Source organism: Trachypithecus francoisi, unplaced genomic scaffold, assembly GCF_009764315.1.
Source record: "Trachypithecus francoisi isolate TF-2019V2 unplaced genomic scaffold, Tfra_2.0 Lachesis_group12, whole genome shotgun sequence".
Lineage (NCBI taxonomy): Eukaryota > Metazoa > Chordata > Mammalia > Primates > Cercopithecidae > Trachypithecus > Trachypithecus francoisi.
In genome coordinates this window covers 71258353-71276498 of record NW_022681457.1, presented here as the reverse complement: position 1 = coordinate 71276498, position 18146 = coordinate 71258353, and the positions used below count along the sequence as shown (strand labels likewise).

At 40.3% G+C, this 18146-nt stretch overlaps 1 protein-coding gene across 3 annotated transcripts in view; it reads left to right on the top strand.

Moving 5' to 3' along the window:
* The window catches only part of SCP2 (sterol carrier protein 2), a 125962-nt gene extending 117791 nt beyond the window's left edge, over positions 1-8171 (top strand). For all 3 annotated transcript variants that reach the window (XM_033226335.1, XM_033226333.1, XM_033226334.1), the window contains 2 exons: positions 4439-4518; positions 7157-8171. In XM_033226335.1, the coding sequence (XP_033082226.1) occupies positions 4439-4492 (54 nt within the window). In that variant the 3' untranslated portion in view covers positions 4493-4518; positions 7157-8171. The remainder of the gene's footprint in view (positions 1-4438; positions 4519-7156) is intronic.
* The last annotated feature ends 9975 nt before the right edge of the window (positions 8172-18146 follow it).

Genomic DNA, 18146 nt, shown 5'->3' with positions numbered 1-18146 from the left:
GAAACCATCTGGGATTCATCAAATGCTGATGAATCGGTGAAGGCACAGTTCAAACTGAGCTGTTGAATGTTTACATACTTCCTACAACAAAAGGAAGCAATAGAGCATAGGAATTGGGAGTATGAGCTTTGGCAACAGGAATCTGCATTCAGATGAAGCTCAGCTACTTACTAGCTATGTGGTCTTGGGCAAGTTATTTGGTCCCTCTGACCCTTATAGGATTGTTATAAAGATCAGATGAGACCAGGTATGTTGAAGTGTTCAGCATAGTGAGAGCTCAATAAATGCTGATATTACAGCAGTAGCAGTAGTAGATTTTACTTCCTGAAGCCCCCTTTCAATGACCAAGAGTCCTTTCTTGGACTGTTAGGACCAGGTCCAACGATCTCAGTTTGTTTTTTACCTCGTGCTCTTTGATGTTATATATCTGCAAGAGAACTGGATTTTCTAGGCTGTAAATTTGTTTATTTTTAAAGGATTTAGACCTTTTTTCCAGTATTAAGAGAACATTTTGTTAGCAGCTAAGTTAGGATAACCATTGAATCTCAGTCTTTTTAGGGGCAATCCCTGAGTTCTAAGACATATAATAAAAACTTTTTTTCTATCTTATTTCGGTTATTTAATAATAGAGGCATACTATGGTTTAACAGTTTATTCCATTTCTTTTTTTTTTTTTTTTTGAGATGGAGTCTCACTCTTGTTACCCAGGTTGGAGTGCAATGGTGCGATCTCAGCTCACTGCAACCTCCGCTCCTGGGTTCAAGAGATTCTCCTGCCTCAGCCTCCCGAGTAGCTGGGATTACAGGCACCCGCCACCATGCTCCGCTAATTTTTGTATTTTTAGTAGAGGTAGAGTTTCACCATGTTGGCCAGGCTAGTCTTGAACTCCTGACCTCAGGTGATCTGCCCACCTCAGCCTCCCAAAATGCTGGGATTACAGGTGTGAGCCACTGTGCCCGGCTTCTATTCCATCTCTTTTATTAAGGTACAGATTATCTGATTAGCTATTATGCCATAATTTGATCATCTTTTGAAATTCACATAACCTATTAATTTATTCAACAAATGTTTATTGATTTCCTGTGTGTCAAGTACTCTTCAAGGGCCTGTGGATATAGCAGTGATCAACACTGACAAGGGCTCTGCCCCTTAAAGTTTTCATTCTATCGGACAAATACAGACAGAAACACATACACATATAAGTAGAATAGTTTCAGATCAGTGCCCTGTGAATAAAATGTGACTTCATTTCAGGGAGAGGCCAGGTTTAATTTGAGCTAATTCTTAATGAGAGGAGGAGCCAACTGTTAGAATCCTGTTGTTATATTAATTGATTGCCTAAAATGTTGACTGCTGAAAATATTGATTTCTTGGTGAATTTTTCCTTTTGCACTTGAAACCTCTCATTTGGACAAGGTAGACATGGCTGATTTAGCAATGAAGTATTAGTCTTTGTTGTCCAGTCTTTTTTCCACTATTTTACTTTGATAATAAAATTAATATTTTAAAAGCTTTGTATTATTAAAATTGCATACACTTGATGTAAAAAAAATAGAAAAGATAGACAAATAAAATGAAGAACTACCCTGCCAAAATTCCACTGTCCAGGTTAGGAGTTGGCAAATTATGCCCTGCAGACTAAATCTAGCCCACCATCTGTTTTTTTGTTTTGTGTTTTGTAAAATTTTTATTGAAGTCTAGCCTGTAGTAAAGGGCATAATTCCAGAGTGTACCACATGATGAATGTTGACAAATGAATACACCTCCAAGATTAAGACACAGAATGTTGCCAGCACTCCAGAAACCTCCCTCCTGCCTGCCTGCTGTCACTATTCACTCCCAAAAGGAACCATTATTTCGAATCCTATCACCATAGCTTGATTTTATTTATAGACCAATAACATTTACTCTTTTTTAGGTCTGGCTTTTTTTATTCAACAGCGTAAGATTCATTCATATGGTTGCATGTGGCAGTAGTTTGTGGTTACTATGCAAATACCCCAGAATTCATTCCAGGTGCATTTGATGTATCTTTACATTGTTTCAGTTTGGGAGCCTGATGAATAATGTTGTTATGAATATTCTTATAGATGTCTTCTAGTGGACATTTCCATTGTACTTATTTCCACTGGACATGTACCCAGGGCTAGGTGATAAAGTACAGTAGAGGCAAACAGGTTTTTTGTGTGGATGTACTATTTTACATTTCCTTCCACATTATATGAGAGTTTTAGTTCTCTGCATTTTTGACGGTACTTGGTACTTGCCAAGTTTTTTTTTAATCAGGCTAATTGATGTACAATTAACAATACACAATAAAATCAACCCTTTTCAGATGTATAATTCTGTGAATTTAGACAAATGCATACAGTTGTGTAACTATCACCAGAAATCAAGATATAGAGAGACTGTTTCCATTACCCCCGAAAGTGTCCTCATGTCCCTCGATAGTCAGCCCCCTCAGGCCCTTTCAGCCACTAGTTTGATTTGTCTCCCTGTAGTTTTGCTTTCCCTAGGAAGTCATACCCATGAAATCATACAGTATGTGGCTTTTTGAGCCTCCTTCTTTCACTGAAATTTATTCATGTTGTTGCATGGATCATCAAGTGTTTTGTTCTTTTTTGCTGCTGAATGGTTACCCGTTCACCAGTTGATGCACATTTGGGTTTTTTCCAGCTTTTGGCAGTTATGAATAAAGCCACTATAAGCATGCAGATTTTTGTGTGGACATAAGTTTTCATTTTTCTTTGGTGAATACCTAGGAATAGGATTGCTAGTTCATGTAGTATGTGTATGTTTAGCTTTATGTGAAACTTCCAGACTGTTTTCTGAAAGTGGCTGTATCATTTTACAGTCTTCCTGATACTATGTTGACCTTTCATTTCTTTCACATCCTCACTAATGCTAGGTATTGCCTTTTTTTTTTTTTTTTTTAATTTCAGCCATTTGTTCTAGTAGGTATGTGGCACTCATCGTGATTTTAATGTGAATTTTCTGATGGTTAAGGAAGTGAAGCACTGTTTCATGTGTTTCTTGGCCATTTGGAGATCTTTTATATAATGCCTATATGTGTCATTTGCCCATTTTTATTTTGGATCGTCTAACCTTTTCTAGTTGAGCAGTAGGAGAGTAGGAGTTCTTTTTTTTTTTCCATAATCCACTGTACCTTCGACAGGAGTTCTTCATATAGTCTGGATACAAGTTCTTTGTCAGAGATACATGAGTTGCAAGTATCTTCTCCTCCCTCTGACTGCCACCTGTTTAAAATCATTTTATTTTAGCCAACATTTGTTTATATATTATCTATGGCTGCTTTTGCACTAAAGGGCAGAATTGAGTAGTTGTGATAGAGACCTACTGACCTGCAAAGCCTAAAATATTTAGTGTCTGATCCATTACAGAAAGTTTGTTAACCCTCGATCTAGATAACCGTATTCATTTTCTATTATGGTATAACAGATTGCCACAAACTTAGTAGCTTAAAACAATGCACACATTTATTAGCCCACAGTTTCCATGGATAAGTAGGCTGAGGACAGCTTAGCTGGGTCCTCTGCATAGAGTCACACAAGGCTACAGTCAAGGTGTTGGCCAAGGCTGGGCTCTCATCTGGAGGCTTCACTGGGGAAGGATCCATGTCCAAGTTCATTCAGGTTGCTGGCAGAATTCATTTCCCTGTGGCCTTGGGAAAGATAGCTTTCCTCTTTTACTGGCTATCGGCCAGAGCTGGTCCTCAGCTCCTAATGGCCAGTTCCCTGTCACATGGCCCTCTCCATAGGAAGTCCATAACATAGCAGTGAAGTCATTCAGAGCCAGCAGGAGAGCAAGAATGAATCTGCTAGCAAGGTGGAATCATTTAATGTAACAAAATCACAAGAGTGACATCTCATTATCTTTGCCATATTCTGTTAGCTAGAAGCAAGTCACAGGTTCTGCTCACACTGGAAGGAAGGGGATGTACACCAGGAGGGCCACCTTAGAGTCTGTCACAGTTACTGTTAGTAATATATTGGTGTCTTAAGTTTACAGTTGTTTTTCTATATTTATATAGTTGAATTTTGTTTTTAAGCCAAAATGGCATCATACAGTTTATTTTGTAACTGGCATATATAATAATATCACGAATAATGTAACATGAACATTTTTTTATGTCAGTAAATCCAGATCCATGTCATTTCTTATTGTGGTTTATATCATACTTGACTATTTGAATATACCATAATTTATTTAATCAATTCCATCTTGTTAAATATCAGGATTGCTTGTGGTTTGTGTCACATTTTACCAGCCTGCCATAGAAGTATATGTGAGTGCCCATTTCCCCACACTGCCTCAGTGCTGGTTGTAATTCTGTTGCAGTCAGTGGCTCTTGACAAAAGTGTATATGTGAAACTGAACACCTCCTTTTCTCCTTCCTTCTCCTGTGTATCTGTTTTAGATAAGAAGGCTGACTGCACAATCACAATGGCTGACTCAGACTTCCTGGCTTTAATGACTGGTAAAATGAATCCTCAGTCGGTAAGTATGATGGAGCTTATATCCTGCTAGTAGGTAGGTTTTCAGCCCTTTCTACTCCATCTCCTGACTCAGACTCTAAGGTGCAAAGTGGTCAGACTCACAAAATTCTGCAGCATTCCCCAAACAAGTGACAGATGTCTGTGGAGCAAGCTATGTGCCAGACACTGTCTTGTGTGCTGAAAGTGCCCAGAAGAATAAGAAATAGTTGCCATGCTCAGGGCATCCACAGATCTGGAAAAGAGTCAGTTCAGCCAGAGATCCAAGGTGCTACACCTGACTTGTGGTCAGGGGAGGATGAAGGCAGGAGCATCCATATCTCTCTGGGCCATCAGGGAGAGCCCCACAGAGGAAGCAGCTCTTAAGTTTAGTGCCCAGGTGGAAAGTAGGAGTGTTCCAGCAGGAGGGAGCGGTGGCATGAACAAAGGCATGACCTTTTACATTCCATTTATTTGCCCGTGTTCTTCTTTTTGCCTGACCTGTCCTTACCTGACAAATGACTTGTCTTTCAAAGTTAGCTCAGATGTTATCTCCAAGGACCTCTTTCCAAGTTGCTGCGGAGCTGTAACCAGTCCCTCTCCTGAGCCACTTACTGGACTGCCAGCTTAGTGCCTGCTGTGTTATGTTAGTCATAATATGCCTCTCTCTCTTCCCTGTTAGACTGTGAGTGTCTCAAAGCGTCAAAGCACATCTTATTTGTCTTTATGTTTCCAGAATTTAGCATAGTCTCTGACATTTTTAGGTATTCTGTAAACACCTGTTGGACTAAATTGCATTTGTCTAGAACGTGTTTATGCCTTGTATAGATTTTCCTAGTCCCCAGACTGTCAAGGGTCCTCTTAGGTTCTTCAGCTGCAGTGCTGAATGGACTTGATATAGTGAGCTTTCTGTCAACTTGATATACTGAGCTTTCCATTAAAAAAGAATCTAAGATGTTTCTTTCCAATGTAACTTAATTTTTTTTGTTGTCTCAGTCTGGTTTGTTTTAGGTCTTATTCCTGTGGTTCTCTGGTAGTTTGCAAGATTGGATAAAACAACTGAATCTCACTCCCACTTGCTTTTTTAAAATGCTTTTTCTAAGTAACCAAGCACGTTTTAGTTGATGCCATGACAAGTGAGATTGGTATCTGTGATGTTTCCGCTGAATACATACCATTGGCACTGACATTTCCACTGAGCTCGCTCCAGAAATCTGGACAGAACAGAGGCCACCAGTATACGAGCTGGCTGTCATCCTGCTTCCCACCCACTGCACATGCCATGCACAGCTCTGGCAGGCTGTTCAGACTTCACACATCAGCTGCCTTCATTCTCTCAATTTATCTTTGTACTGCCCATTTTGGGAGCAAGGTGTCAGCTTATTTTCCTTCAGCACCTGTTAACACCCAAAGGAATTAAAGATAAAAGTAGCAGACCTTTCTATTAATGTGCTAATGGACTTCCCTTATGCTCAGAGGATTTCCAGAGGATTTGACTGGAAATCGTTAAATGCAGTGGAAATTCTAATTTCAGTGTTTGACTACAGCAGCAAGCATACATGAAGAACACCTAGGGGCCAGACAGAAATCATCTTTATGTATGGACTCTCTAAAGGGTGAAGATTCATGTTTTCTCCATTGTTAGTAAATAAAAAGTGATTTTCTTTGTTAACTTAAAAAGGGGAAAGGTGGTGAGTTTCTCCTGTACTACTGGTCCGTATTTTTTAATGATGTTTGTTCAATATATTGTGTTCTGAGACACCTGACCTTTAAGCCGTCAGACAGAAGGCTTTGTGCCATATTTAGTTTGTCCAGACGGAAGAGGGGGAAGAAAAGGAATTAGTCACCCCTACCAGGAGGTACAGAAAAAACAGAGCTCCTTACATTTGCATGGATGATGTAGAAGAGCTCCTAGCTTCTTAATGTACTGTTAAAAACCTAGGACTACCAGAAACTTTTTTAAAAATCTAGCCCTTCCTTATTTTAAACATTCAGTTAAAATACTGAGATCATGGCAGGGAAATTATGCTATGTTCCCAATTTTGCTATTTCTCTTAAGTTTTCCTGGGATTTTGTTACATGGTAAATTTAGCAAACATCATGTGATCTAATCCCAGGCAGTTGTTAAATGGAACAAATTGTGGCTCTGCCCTTTAGATTGGTTTGAGTCTTCTTATTGAGCCAAAGAGTAACACAAGCACCCCATTCTCAGCAGGCTCTGTGTCTCTGTAGGGATAAGTCCTTTATCATTGGTGGCATTTCATCCACATGCACGTTGGATTGAACCCCAAGAGTTTCTGTGTTTTTTGTGTATGCTTTTTCTCTCAGCAGCCTGCTAAAAATTTCAGTTCATATTTCCCACCTACATGGAATGTTTTAAAACAGAATCAGTCTAGTAACCCACTTTGAGGAGGACAGGTAAAAACAGGCTCAATTTCTATGAGAAATTTGGGGAGGCTGCTCCTTTCTGCTGCTCTGCGAAAAGTGTGGCCTTTTCAAATTCTTTTGAAGAATCTGGTTCCAAATCTATTGTAGAAAGCCAAGTTTCATATTTTAGAGAAAGTCATGTGACCTGGATAAATAAATGATCTCAGGGCTAGATAGTGTAGAAACATCAGCAATCTTAAAAACACCGAGTAATGAATTTTCTTTCTTCTTTACAGGCCTTCTTTCAAGGGAAATTGAAAATCACTGGCAACATGGGTCTGGCTATGAAGTTACAAAATCTTCAGCTTCAGCCAGGCAACGCTAAGCTCTAAAGAACTCCCTTTGGCTACTTTGAAAATCAAGATGAGATATATAGATATATATCCATACATTTCATTGTCAGAATTTAGACTGAAACTACACATTGGCAAATAGTGTGGGATAGATTTGTTTTTAAATGGGTGTGGCCAATCCTGTTTTTCCTATGCTCTGGGTGACTAGAGCCTGATGGTATAGTACTGCTTTGCGGAATTGCATACAACTGTGCATTACAAAGTTAATATGGTAATTATGGTCTGGGGTAAAATTGAGTTTCAGAATAAAATTAGGAACAGTAAAATCCAAAGAACTATGTAAACAAAAAAGCTTTTGTTTTGCTTACAAAGTATATTTAAGGATTATTCTGCTGAAGATTCAATTTAAGAGTTTTCCTTGGGAGAACTAAGTAAGAAACACAATGCCAACAGCTGGCCAGTAATCAGTGTTGTGCACTTAATGTCCTTAATCAATTTCTCAATAGTTCTTGAAATTAGTGAGATTAAGAAAAAAATCTAAAAATTTTGCATTTCATGCTATCAGAAACAGTATTTTCTTCCCAAATCAAAATAAAAGAAATATGATCAGAGCTTGCACACAGGCTTGTTTTTAAAATAACAATATTTTAAAAATGGGTTTCCTTCTTGAAAGATCAATGTATTAGTCATAAAACACTATCATTAAGAATAATTGAACAATAAAGTTTGCTTTGAGATGCACAGTTTTCAAATTATAATCTCACTTCAAATATATAAAGTTCTCGGTCCTTTGTTACCGTTTTCCTTTTTCATGTAAGTTTAATTATCTGCATTTATCTTTTTTCCTAGTTTTTCTAATACTAATGTTATTTCTTACAATTCACTGATATGGGATAAAATAATGCTTTGAGAAGAATGTTTAATAGAAAATTAAAATAGCTTTTTCTGGCCTCTCTTATTTATATTGTGTGTGTTCTTCTTGCTCAGGGTTCTCTAGATAATGCAGAATAAAGAGAAACATTGGGGGATTTATAAACTGAATGTTATCTGGACATAATCACTAGTTTTTGACTGGGGAGGCAGTGTGGTATAATAGAGCACTTGACTAGGAGCTAAGAGACTTGCTTCTCTTAGGCAAATAACTGCCTGCCTGGACCTGTTTGCTAAACTGTTAGGAGATTTAAGTAGATGATCCAAAGGTACCTTCTGCTCCGAATCCTGTGAGTTTCCTCAGAGCCCAGTAGAATGGTTTGGGAATTATCCAGGCCCCACCTTGCTGTTGTTGTCATTACTTCACCCAAAGGTGGGCAGAGGTAGAAAACAGCTGGTTTCATTTGTTTAGGTGATTGGAGCCCTTGCTAATATAGTCAGGACTATGGATCAGGTCTCCTAAGACCATTTAGCTTTGCATCTTCTGTGACCAGCAGAACAGCATTTGGTGGTAGGGCAAGAGGTTACGTTAAGCCAATAGAAGTTGATCCCAAGTTCCATAAAATGAATTCAGAACACAGACCTACTTCCTAATCATAGTAGTTTCTTACTCTGAGAAGAAAAAGACTTCAAGAAAAGAGTTTCAACAAAATGTCTGATTTCTCTGTAGTTTGGATTCGCTGCTTCATTCTGTCCTCACTTGTCCCACATAACAAGAGATACCTGAAATAGGCTTTAGGATAAACCTCAGAAACAAAAAGGAAAAACAAAAACTGGTTCTCAGGGTAGGAATATGTTCATATAGGATGTAATTTGTGTGCATGATAGAAAAGTACTTAGTGATAAAATAGTTTGATTTTTTTCCCCTTCTGGTATTACGGTTTGGAGGAAGGAGATTAAGTTTTAATTTGAGTTAAAACTGCCGTTACTAGTTGTGCTGCTTGAAGAGATCAAGTCTCAGTTGCCTGATTGATAAAGTGGAGATACTAATATTGGCCTCCTAGGATTATGAGACGCTAGAGAGATAACACGTAAAGTACCTACAGCAGTTGCTAGTTGAGGGTAGTCATTCAGTACATGTGAGTTCCCTTGCTCTTCTCACCATTAGCAGCGCCACTTGCTCCTGGGATATGTGACTCCTGGGATATGTGATTCCTGGGGTATGTGATTCCTGGGATATGTGATTCCTGGGATATGTGATAACGATGTTTGTAGTGTTATGTCCCACTTCTAGAGTCTTTCGTTTGTTCATTTAAAGGGTATTTATTGAGTGCCTACCATATACAGAGTGCTATATAGAAGGTATAATCTCACCGGAGATACTAGTCAGCTCTTTTTCTCAAGGTGCTTACATTCTAACGGGGGAGACAGTCAGTCAAAGAGACAATTATTACTGACTATGAAGTGCCCAGCAGGAAATGGCTAGGGTGCCGTGATAAGCAGTCATAGTGAGGGACCTTGATAAAGTAGTTAAAAGAGAGGTCGTCGAGGAAGTAATTTTTAAGCTGAGATCTGAAGGTTAAGAAGGAGCAAACCATGCAAAGAACATTGCATGAAAGGGTAGAAACAGGCTTGACTTGTTCCAAAAACTGCGAGGGGACCAGTGTGAGTGGAATAGTGAGCAGGAAGGACAGGCCCGAGATCAGATCAGATAGATACACAGAAGCTAGTTTCATTGGGATTTGTTCATTATGGTAAGGCTTTTTTTTGTATTTCATTCTTAGTGAAGTCAGGAGCTGTTGACAATACAGCTTTACAGGTGTTTATTTCTTAGGCTACATATTCATCTTGCCATCATATCCTAGGTCTGGAACGCAGACTAATGGAGTAGCCACTACCTGGAATATCATGACCATCATGGCAGATGAAGAGAAAAAGGTGAAGTGCATGTTGGCTCTTAAAGCTTCTGCCTGAAGTGATACATACCACTTTTGCTCCCATCTCCTTGACCAAAGAAAGTCACATGCCCCACCTAACTTCAGAAACTTAACATGTACCAGAAGGAGAAAGTAGAGTTGGAATATTGGTGAAGAGAACTGATGACCACCAGAAGGACTGCAAACGGGAATGAAATAATTTAACACTGTAGCTGGTGTATGGAGAATGTACTGGTGGCAGAGGGCTGGAGAATGGATGTTGGGGTACAAGAAGATGGCGTCCTGGACTAGGGTGTCAGCAGTAGAGATAGATGTGGGAAAACAGGCAGAGGTAGAGCTGACAGAACTTGGTAACTGAATGTCGGGGGCCAGGGGAGGGGGGCGGTGACAAGAATGACTTCTAGTGACGGGCCAGCCGAATGGTGGATTGTGACTGGACTGGCAGTGAGACAAGCAAGTTTCAGGGGGAGTAGTTGAAATAAGCTCTGCTTTTGAAATTTTAACTTGGAAATGCCTGGGAGATTTGCAAATAGAGATATTGAGGAGACAGTTGGATTTGACGAGCTTAGAGGTGAGGTCAGCTTGGAGATACACACTTGGAAGTCATGACTATATGGGTTGAATTTAAAGCTACAGGAATGGATATTACCTGGGTTGGGGAAAAGGAAGGTTGGGGTAATCCTTGAGAACTTCAGCTTTTTGAGGTCTAGTAGAGGAGGACAAGGGGCCAGAGAGGTAGAGGGAGAACTCCAAAAAGAGAGTATGGCCAAAATGGGAATGGTCAACTATGTCACTTGACCTCAATAGAGAGGTCACGTAGGATGATCTCTGAAAAGTGTCTACTTGGTTAAATTTGGCAACACAAAAGTCACTGGTGACCACTGCAAAATCAGTTTCAAAACAAAAAAACCAGTAGAGCAGTAGGGATAAAACTATATTGGAATTGGTTTCATAAAGTTCTACGAAAAATAGGAACAGAAGAGTTCCATTTGGTAGTGATATGCTCAGTTTCCAAGTGACAAATATAGAGCAAGCACATTAGCTAACTCAGGTCTAAGCTGGGTCATCTTGCATACACTGTTCTCTGCACCCACCCTCACCATTGTGTCCCTCCCCACTCTTCCCCCCCACCACACAGTTCACTTGGCAAATCCTCTTCATCCTTCAAGACTTAACTTAGGTACCTTCGCTTTCAGGAAGCTGTCCCCGTTTGTTACCCTGTAGAGCATCATTCCTTCCTGGTCATTTGTTTCTGTCTCCCAGCCAGTAGAGAGGTTCTTAAAGGAAAGGACTGCCTCTCATGCATCCATTTTGAGATCTCCAGCATAGTCTTGGCTGACTGTTGTTAAATGAATGAAGGAGATAGATGAATAACAATTTTATATTCACAGAGGGAGCATTTCTGAGGATGAGAGCCTAGTCACAGAATTGCATTCTCCATTACAAAGACTTTTTGTAGCCCTGATGATGAAAGAGAACATTAAACATTTTTCCCTTAGCCTAACTTTTCCTAATTTTTCTTTGAAAATATTTGCGGCTTCCCATAACAATCTTTCAATTTCAGACTGAAACAATTGGAAGTAGTAAGAAAAATCTGTTTATTAATGTCTTACTATGTTTTTAAAAACTAAGTGGCAGCTGGGTGCTGTGTCTCACACCTGTAATCCCAGCACTTTGGGAGCCCGAGGTGGGTGGATCATATGAGGACAGGAATTCAAGACTAGCCTAGCCAACATGGTGAAACCCCGTCTTAATTAAAAATTTAAAAATTAGCCGGGTGTGGTGGCACACACCTGTAATCCTAGCTACTTGGGAGGCTGAGGCATGAGAATCTCTTGAGCTGGGAGATCGCTGCCACTGCACTCCAGCCTGGGCAACAGAGTGAGACCCTGTCTTAAATAAATAAATAAATAAAAAGTTGCCTGGTGGGTTCTTTCTGCATTAAAATTGTTAGTCTTGTTGCTGTACTTTTTCAGATGAATTCACACTCTCAGATTTCTACAATTTTTGTTGGATGTGTAAAGGAAAAATAATGGAAAGCTTTACTAACATGTCAAGTCCGTGTAGAGGTGGGGGTATGACAAAGGAGTCACTGAGGAATTTCAGGTCAAAGAGTCCTGTCTCTGCCTCCTGGAAGCTAAGTTAGGGTAAGGCATTTAAGCCTCACCAGCATTTAGTTTTCGTTTCTTCCTCTGCAAAGGAGGGACACTGTTGGATTTTTTTTCTTTTTTCTTTTTTTTTTTTACAGTCACTCTCATTAGACTGTATACATCTTGAATGTAGTAACTCTGTTACTCATCTCTGTGTCTCTAGTATTAATGCAGTGTCCACCAGAGTAGAATCAGTAACTGTTTCTTGGACAAATAAGGGTTAGGCAATGATCATTAATGTTATTTTAAAATTATAAAATACTTTGTGAAAGGTTCAATCACATATAAATATAAGTTCCCTCTGTTTTCCCCCTATATGTCATCTTAGGAAAAAATATGAAATTAAATCCTACAGTTAACAGCTTTATCTTCTGAAACTTTAGCAGTCTCAGAAAATGGTACATTTGGCCAGGCTCAGTGGCTCACGCCTGTAATCCCAGCACTCTGGGAGGCCGAGGCAGGTAGATCACGAGGTCAGGACATCGAGACCATCCAGGCTAACATTATGAAACCCCGTCTCTACTAAAAATACAAAGCATTCACTAGGTATGGTGGTGCGTCCCTGTAGTCCCAGCTACTCGGGAGGCTGAGGCAGGAGAATCGCTTGTTCCCGGAAGGTGGAGGTTGCAGTGAGCCAAGATTGTGCCGCTGCACTCCAACTTGGGTGACAAAGTGAGACTCTGTCTCAAAAAAAAAAAAAAAAAAAGAAAAGAAAGAAAATAGTACATTTAGAACAGCCTGGTATAATGAGAAAACTTTGGGGCCCATCAGATGTGGGTTTTGCTTCTACCTGTGGCACTTACAGAACTTTGGGACCACCTTGAGCTAATAATAAGGAAAGACTCTGAGACTGTTTCTTCCTCTGTGAAAAGGGACTCATAACATCTGCCTTCCTGGTTGTTAGGAAGATGAGCAATTGTAGCTGTAATATGTCAAGCACATAGTAGGTTCTGAGTAGATGCTGCAAAATGTTATTTAAGGAATTTTTTTAACATGAAATTTATTCATTGGAACATTTTGTGATAATCTTTTTTTTTTTTGAGACGGAGTCTCGCTCTGTCACCAGGCTGGAGTGCAATGGCGTGATCACTGCTCACTGCAACCTCCACCTCCCTGGTTCAAGCAATTCCCCTGCCTCAGCCTCCCAAGTAGCTGGGACTACAGGCATGCACCACCACACTCAGCTAATTCTTTGTATTTCTTTAGTAGAGATGGGGTTTCACCATGTTGGCCAGGGTGGTCTCGATCTCCTGATCTTGTGATCTTCCCGCCTTCTGCCTCCCCAAAGTGCTGGGATTACAGGCGTGAGCCACCATGCCCGGCCAGCGATAATTTTTTGAGTTCACATAATCAGCTGGCTTCAGAATGAGGACAATTTGCTTTTATTAACTGTTTACATCCTTATATTTTCCTCAAGAAACATTAAAATTTAATGGTCTCTATACTTAAGTGAATGGATATAGAATTATTTAGTTTGACTTTGGGAAGGTTTGCATTTTAGCCAAAGATTAAATTCTAGCTGCCCATGCCATGATTACTTTGTGAACAGAAAGAAGTCACTGATGTTATTGACCAGGAAAAAAAGTGGTAATCAGCCAGATTGTACCTCTGGGCAAATTACCCTGTGGGAGTAAGCTTGTTTAGAGACCACACTGATATGAATTAGGAATGTTGGGTATGGTACTAAACAGCTAATGAGGGGCCTGAAATATTTACGAGCTATTAGGAACCACAGCCAAGTCTGGCCAAATTTTAGAGTTTTTCTCAATAGAGAGTTACAAAATCTTCTGGAACAGTCTCATATCTATCTGGAGACTGCTGCAAACAAACAGCTCTTTAGTTCTTGGTAAGAACAAAGAATATTGGACCAGATTTCTGGCCCTTAAGAAATGTGGAGTCTGATTCCATCTGGCTAGAAGTTTAATTTGGTATGGAATTTTAGCCAGACTTCTAGGGGAGATAATTTTTTTAAAATGTAACCAAAATTTATTGCAAAAAGTCATGTGCGTTTGATCTATCTATTCTATTCGTGCTCATTTAAATATTTTGTAAATATTCACAGTACTGTTTCCAGCAGCATGTAGTAAGTGCTTGACCTTTTTGTTTCTGAATTTATGGCCATAAACTTTTATGTAGAATTGGGGGAAATTGATTGTAGTCTGCTCTTTATTTAAATTTCAGGTAGTTGTCTAACCAACTACCAGTGATGTTTTTTCTCTCTCTGGAAGTTGTTGTGTGATTCACCTTTTAGAATATGGCACCTTCTGTTGTGTACAGAGCACTCCGTTCAAGATTAGACACTTTATTAGAACAGAAATAGAAAATAATTAGACATGAAGACACAGTATAGGAACAACTGACTATGCAGGCTGAAAGAAGCCTTAAGCTTGGCAAAATGATACCCAGATGCAGGGTGTGATATCAGTTCACGAATATTCAAGAGATGGAAAGACCAAAGAGGGAGAAGAATTATTTTGCTTAGTTATTAGAAGTAAGGGGAAGAAATATAGAAAGATAAATTTCAGACTGAATACCATTGAATTTCCAGACAATAAAAATCGGTCACGAGTGGACCAGAAGCTCCAACCACAGAGATGTTCCTAGACCCAGATGGCAAAATGGGGCATTTCCTTGTGGGAGATGTACCTTAATAGTGGCTGAAAGATCATCTGAACAGGAGAAAGTGGTATTTCATTGACAGCTGCTCTTGAGGATTTCTCCTTTTGCAGTTGATCAAAATCTTTTTTTCTTCTATATGCTAGAGAGAAGACTTGAGATCTTTTTGCTTACTTGTTTATACCCTGACTGGTTCATAACTTCCTTTGGAAGAAACATGACATACCTTTGGAAGAAACAGTCTTCAAAAGAAATGAGAATTCAAAAGCTTCAAGTTTTTGTAGTACGAAAGCAGTCTGAGTTTGTTTTTTGTCTTTTTTTCATCCACTTTTATTTAGCTTAAGGTAATAGCTAGTTGGCTGGCTACAGTGTGGGAGACAACTCTCACTGGAGTTGGAACCTGAAGACTGAGTTTGAATTCTGACCCAAGCACTCATTAGCTGGGTCACCTGAGCAAGTTGCATATCCTCCCTGAGCATCCCTTTTCCAAAATAAGGGGGCAGTAATACCATCATGCTTGCCGTGAAGATCAAGTGAAACAGTGTGTGGGAAAGTGTGTACCAGTTTTAGTTATTCATGTTTGTTTTATTTTCTATTGTTGCTGAAACAAATGATCACAAAGTAGTGATCACAAATTTATTATCTCACAGTTCTGTAGCCTAGAAGTCTGGTTGGGTTTGACTGGTTTCTTTGCTCTGGGTCTCACAAGGCTGAAGTCAAGGTGTTGCTGCCCTGGGCTCCTATCTGGAGGCTCCAGGTTAGAAGATGGCTCTGCTCCCGTGTTCATTCCGATGCTGGCAGAGTTCAGTTTCATGCTGCTACAGGACTGAAGTCTCTGTGCGCTTCCTGGCAGCCTATGGGTGTTTCACCTTCTAGAGGCTACCTTATTCCCTAGCTTATGACCCCCTTCATCTTTAAAGCTAGTCAAGTCCTTTTCATGTTTCAAATATCTCTGACCTCTTCTGCTTCATCTCCTCTCTCTCCAGCTAGAGAAAGTTCTCTGTTTTTTAGGGCTCGTGTGATTAGGCCCATCAGGATAATCCAGAATAAACTCCCTATTTTGAAGTCCATAACGTTAGTTACATCTGCAAAGTCCCTTTCATCATGTAACATATTCAAAGGTTTTAGGGATTAAGGTGTGGATATATTTGGGGCGGGGTAGGGAGGTATTCTGCCTATCACAGTGGTATTTTATGGTGAGAGAGGAGAGCTTACAGAACATGAGATTCTTGCCCCGGAGGACTCACAATCCAGTGGGAGAAAGAGGAAAAACAGCAAGAAAGTTCCAATAATAGAGAGTCTGTATGAGATGTTATAGGAGCCCAGGAGACTCCTTGTGTACTTGACTTGGACTGAAGTTTTTTTCATTATTTTCTTCTTGTTCCCTGATGAGTCTTGCCTTTCATCAAGGTCCTTCAGATGGAATTCATATACCCCAAACACCACCATGTAATTGGATTCCTTAAATGTCCAGAAAATCAAGCTGCTGCCATAGCTATTTGGGACTCTACTGCTTAATAAGGTCTTCAGCCCTCAGCTCAAAGTAGGAGGAATTATTTTCTTCTCTGATGATGAGGCATAACAAGAGCTCATTGTTCCTCGTCTCCTGTTTCCCATCATCAAACCCCACTGAGAGTCTTCTAGAACGTTCTTTACTCCTAGCTCTCTCTACCGTATCTATGTATGTCTTTCCTCCCTCCTCTTTGGAGTGTTCTTGTTTCTCACTGTTTTGATTTAGAAGACACTTGTCCTGGGCAGTGCAGAGGTTACTGTTTAATTCTTGCCACTTGCCATTTGTATTTTTATAATGTTCCCTGGCTATTTGGTCAGGTCTGGGTGATAGTTTTGCAGTAATAGCTACCATTTACCGAGCACTTACCATGTGCCAGGTACTATGTAAAGTTCTATGCTTGCATTTTCCAATTTAGACATACTGTGAGGTGTAGGCACTATTTTTATATTCATTTGAACCTAGCTAGGATTTGAACCCAGCTCCAAGCTTAAAGCTTGTACTTGACACTGTGTACTTCAGTAATATCAAACAGGAGCTGAAATTGAGGGGCAGCATGAAGGAACTGAAGCAGCACAAGTAGATTCAGGGAACCTCAATTTCAAACTCTACCTTTAAAATCCTTCTGAAAGAGGATTTGCTTCTAGAGCACCAAGATTGCCTCCATTTTTCCACCAGAGGCACTCAAAATGATTCCTCCTGCAGCTTGTGTCTATAGTAGCAGCCAACCACAAAGCACACATGGGCATTGGCTCAGCATTCCACAGAAGAGCCTATTTCTCTGGGAGGTGGTGGGGACTGGATGTGTGATGTGCCGTGTAGCTGGCCCCTGAAACACCCTGGCCTTAGCAGTTAAAGGTATAGAGAATATCTTCCTCACAGGGTTAGGATGATTAAAATATTTTAAGGATTTAGGATGCTGCCTATCACTTATTGGGCACCCAATATGTGCTGGCTCTTATTGTCCTAAAAAATTTTTAGTTCATAAGTATTCAAGCTAGTAGAATCCTGTCCTTTTAGCTCTACTTGAATCTAGGCTCAATGTTCAGGAGAAGACACGAGATGTATCTCTGTGTTGGTCCAGGTCCAATTCTGTGAATCATACCAACTCTTGTAAGTTTCAGCTCTGAAAGGACTGGAATTTGAGGCCAAAGAAGGCAAAATATTTTCCCTCCCCATTCTTGCTAAGTGCTTGAGTTATTGGTGTAATGGAAACAGACAGTCCTGGGTTCAAATCTAGGCTACATTTGCCTGCTCAAGTTACCTGCCTGTTTCCATCATAGGAAGAATTTGGGCTGTGGAGAAGGGTAAACCTGGGTTCAAAACCCCAGCTCTGCCAGTGAATGGGCATTTTACTCAGTCAAGTATCCTTTCTGAGGCCATCTCTTTTCTATAAAGTGGAGCAGCAGCAGTTCTTCCTTTGCAAAGTTGTGAAGCAGAGCATCATGCATGTGGCATAAGCACAGCATCATGCGTATGGTATAAGCAGGGCATCGTGCATGTGGTATAAGCAGAGGCTGCCATGGGGGCGCCAGCCAGTGAAAGGTCTGGAGCTGCTTTACAGGGGCCATTCATTCATTCATTCAGGGTAAGGTTGAGCAAGAGGTCCCATGTGTGACTTATGTATCCTTCTTCCTCTCCAGTGGGAGGGCAGCCAGGTGAGGCAGGTGTGGGTGCCCTGCACACAGGCCAGAGCAGGTAAGGGGAAGAGGCTTGCTACACAGTGGAGGTGCCAAGTACCACCTAAGCCCAGCCCCATTGCCTGTTCCACCGCCGAAGCCCCTGGCGCCAAACAGTGTTGCTTCAGCTGGTAGTAGTTAATGCTCCTTTACTTGGAAACATTTGCAGCT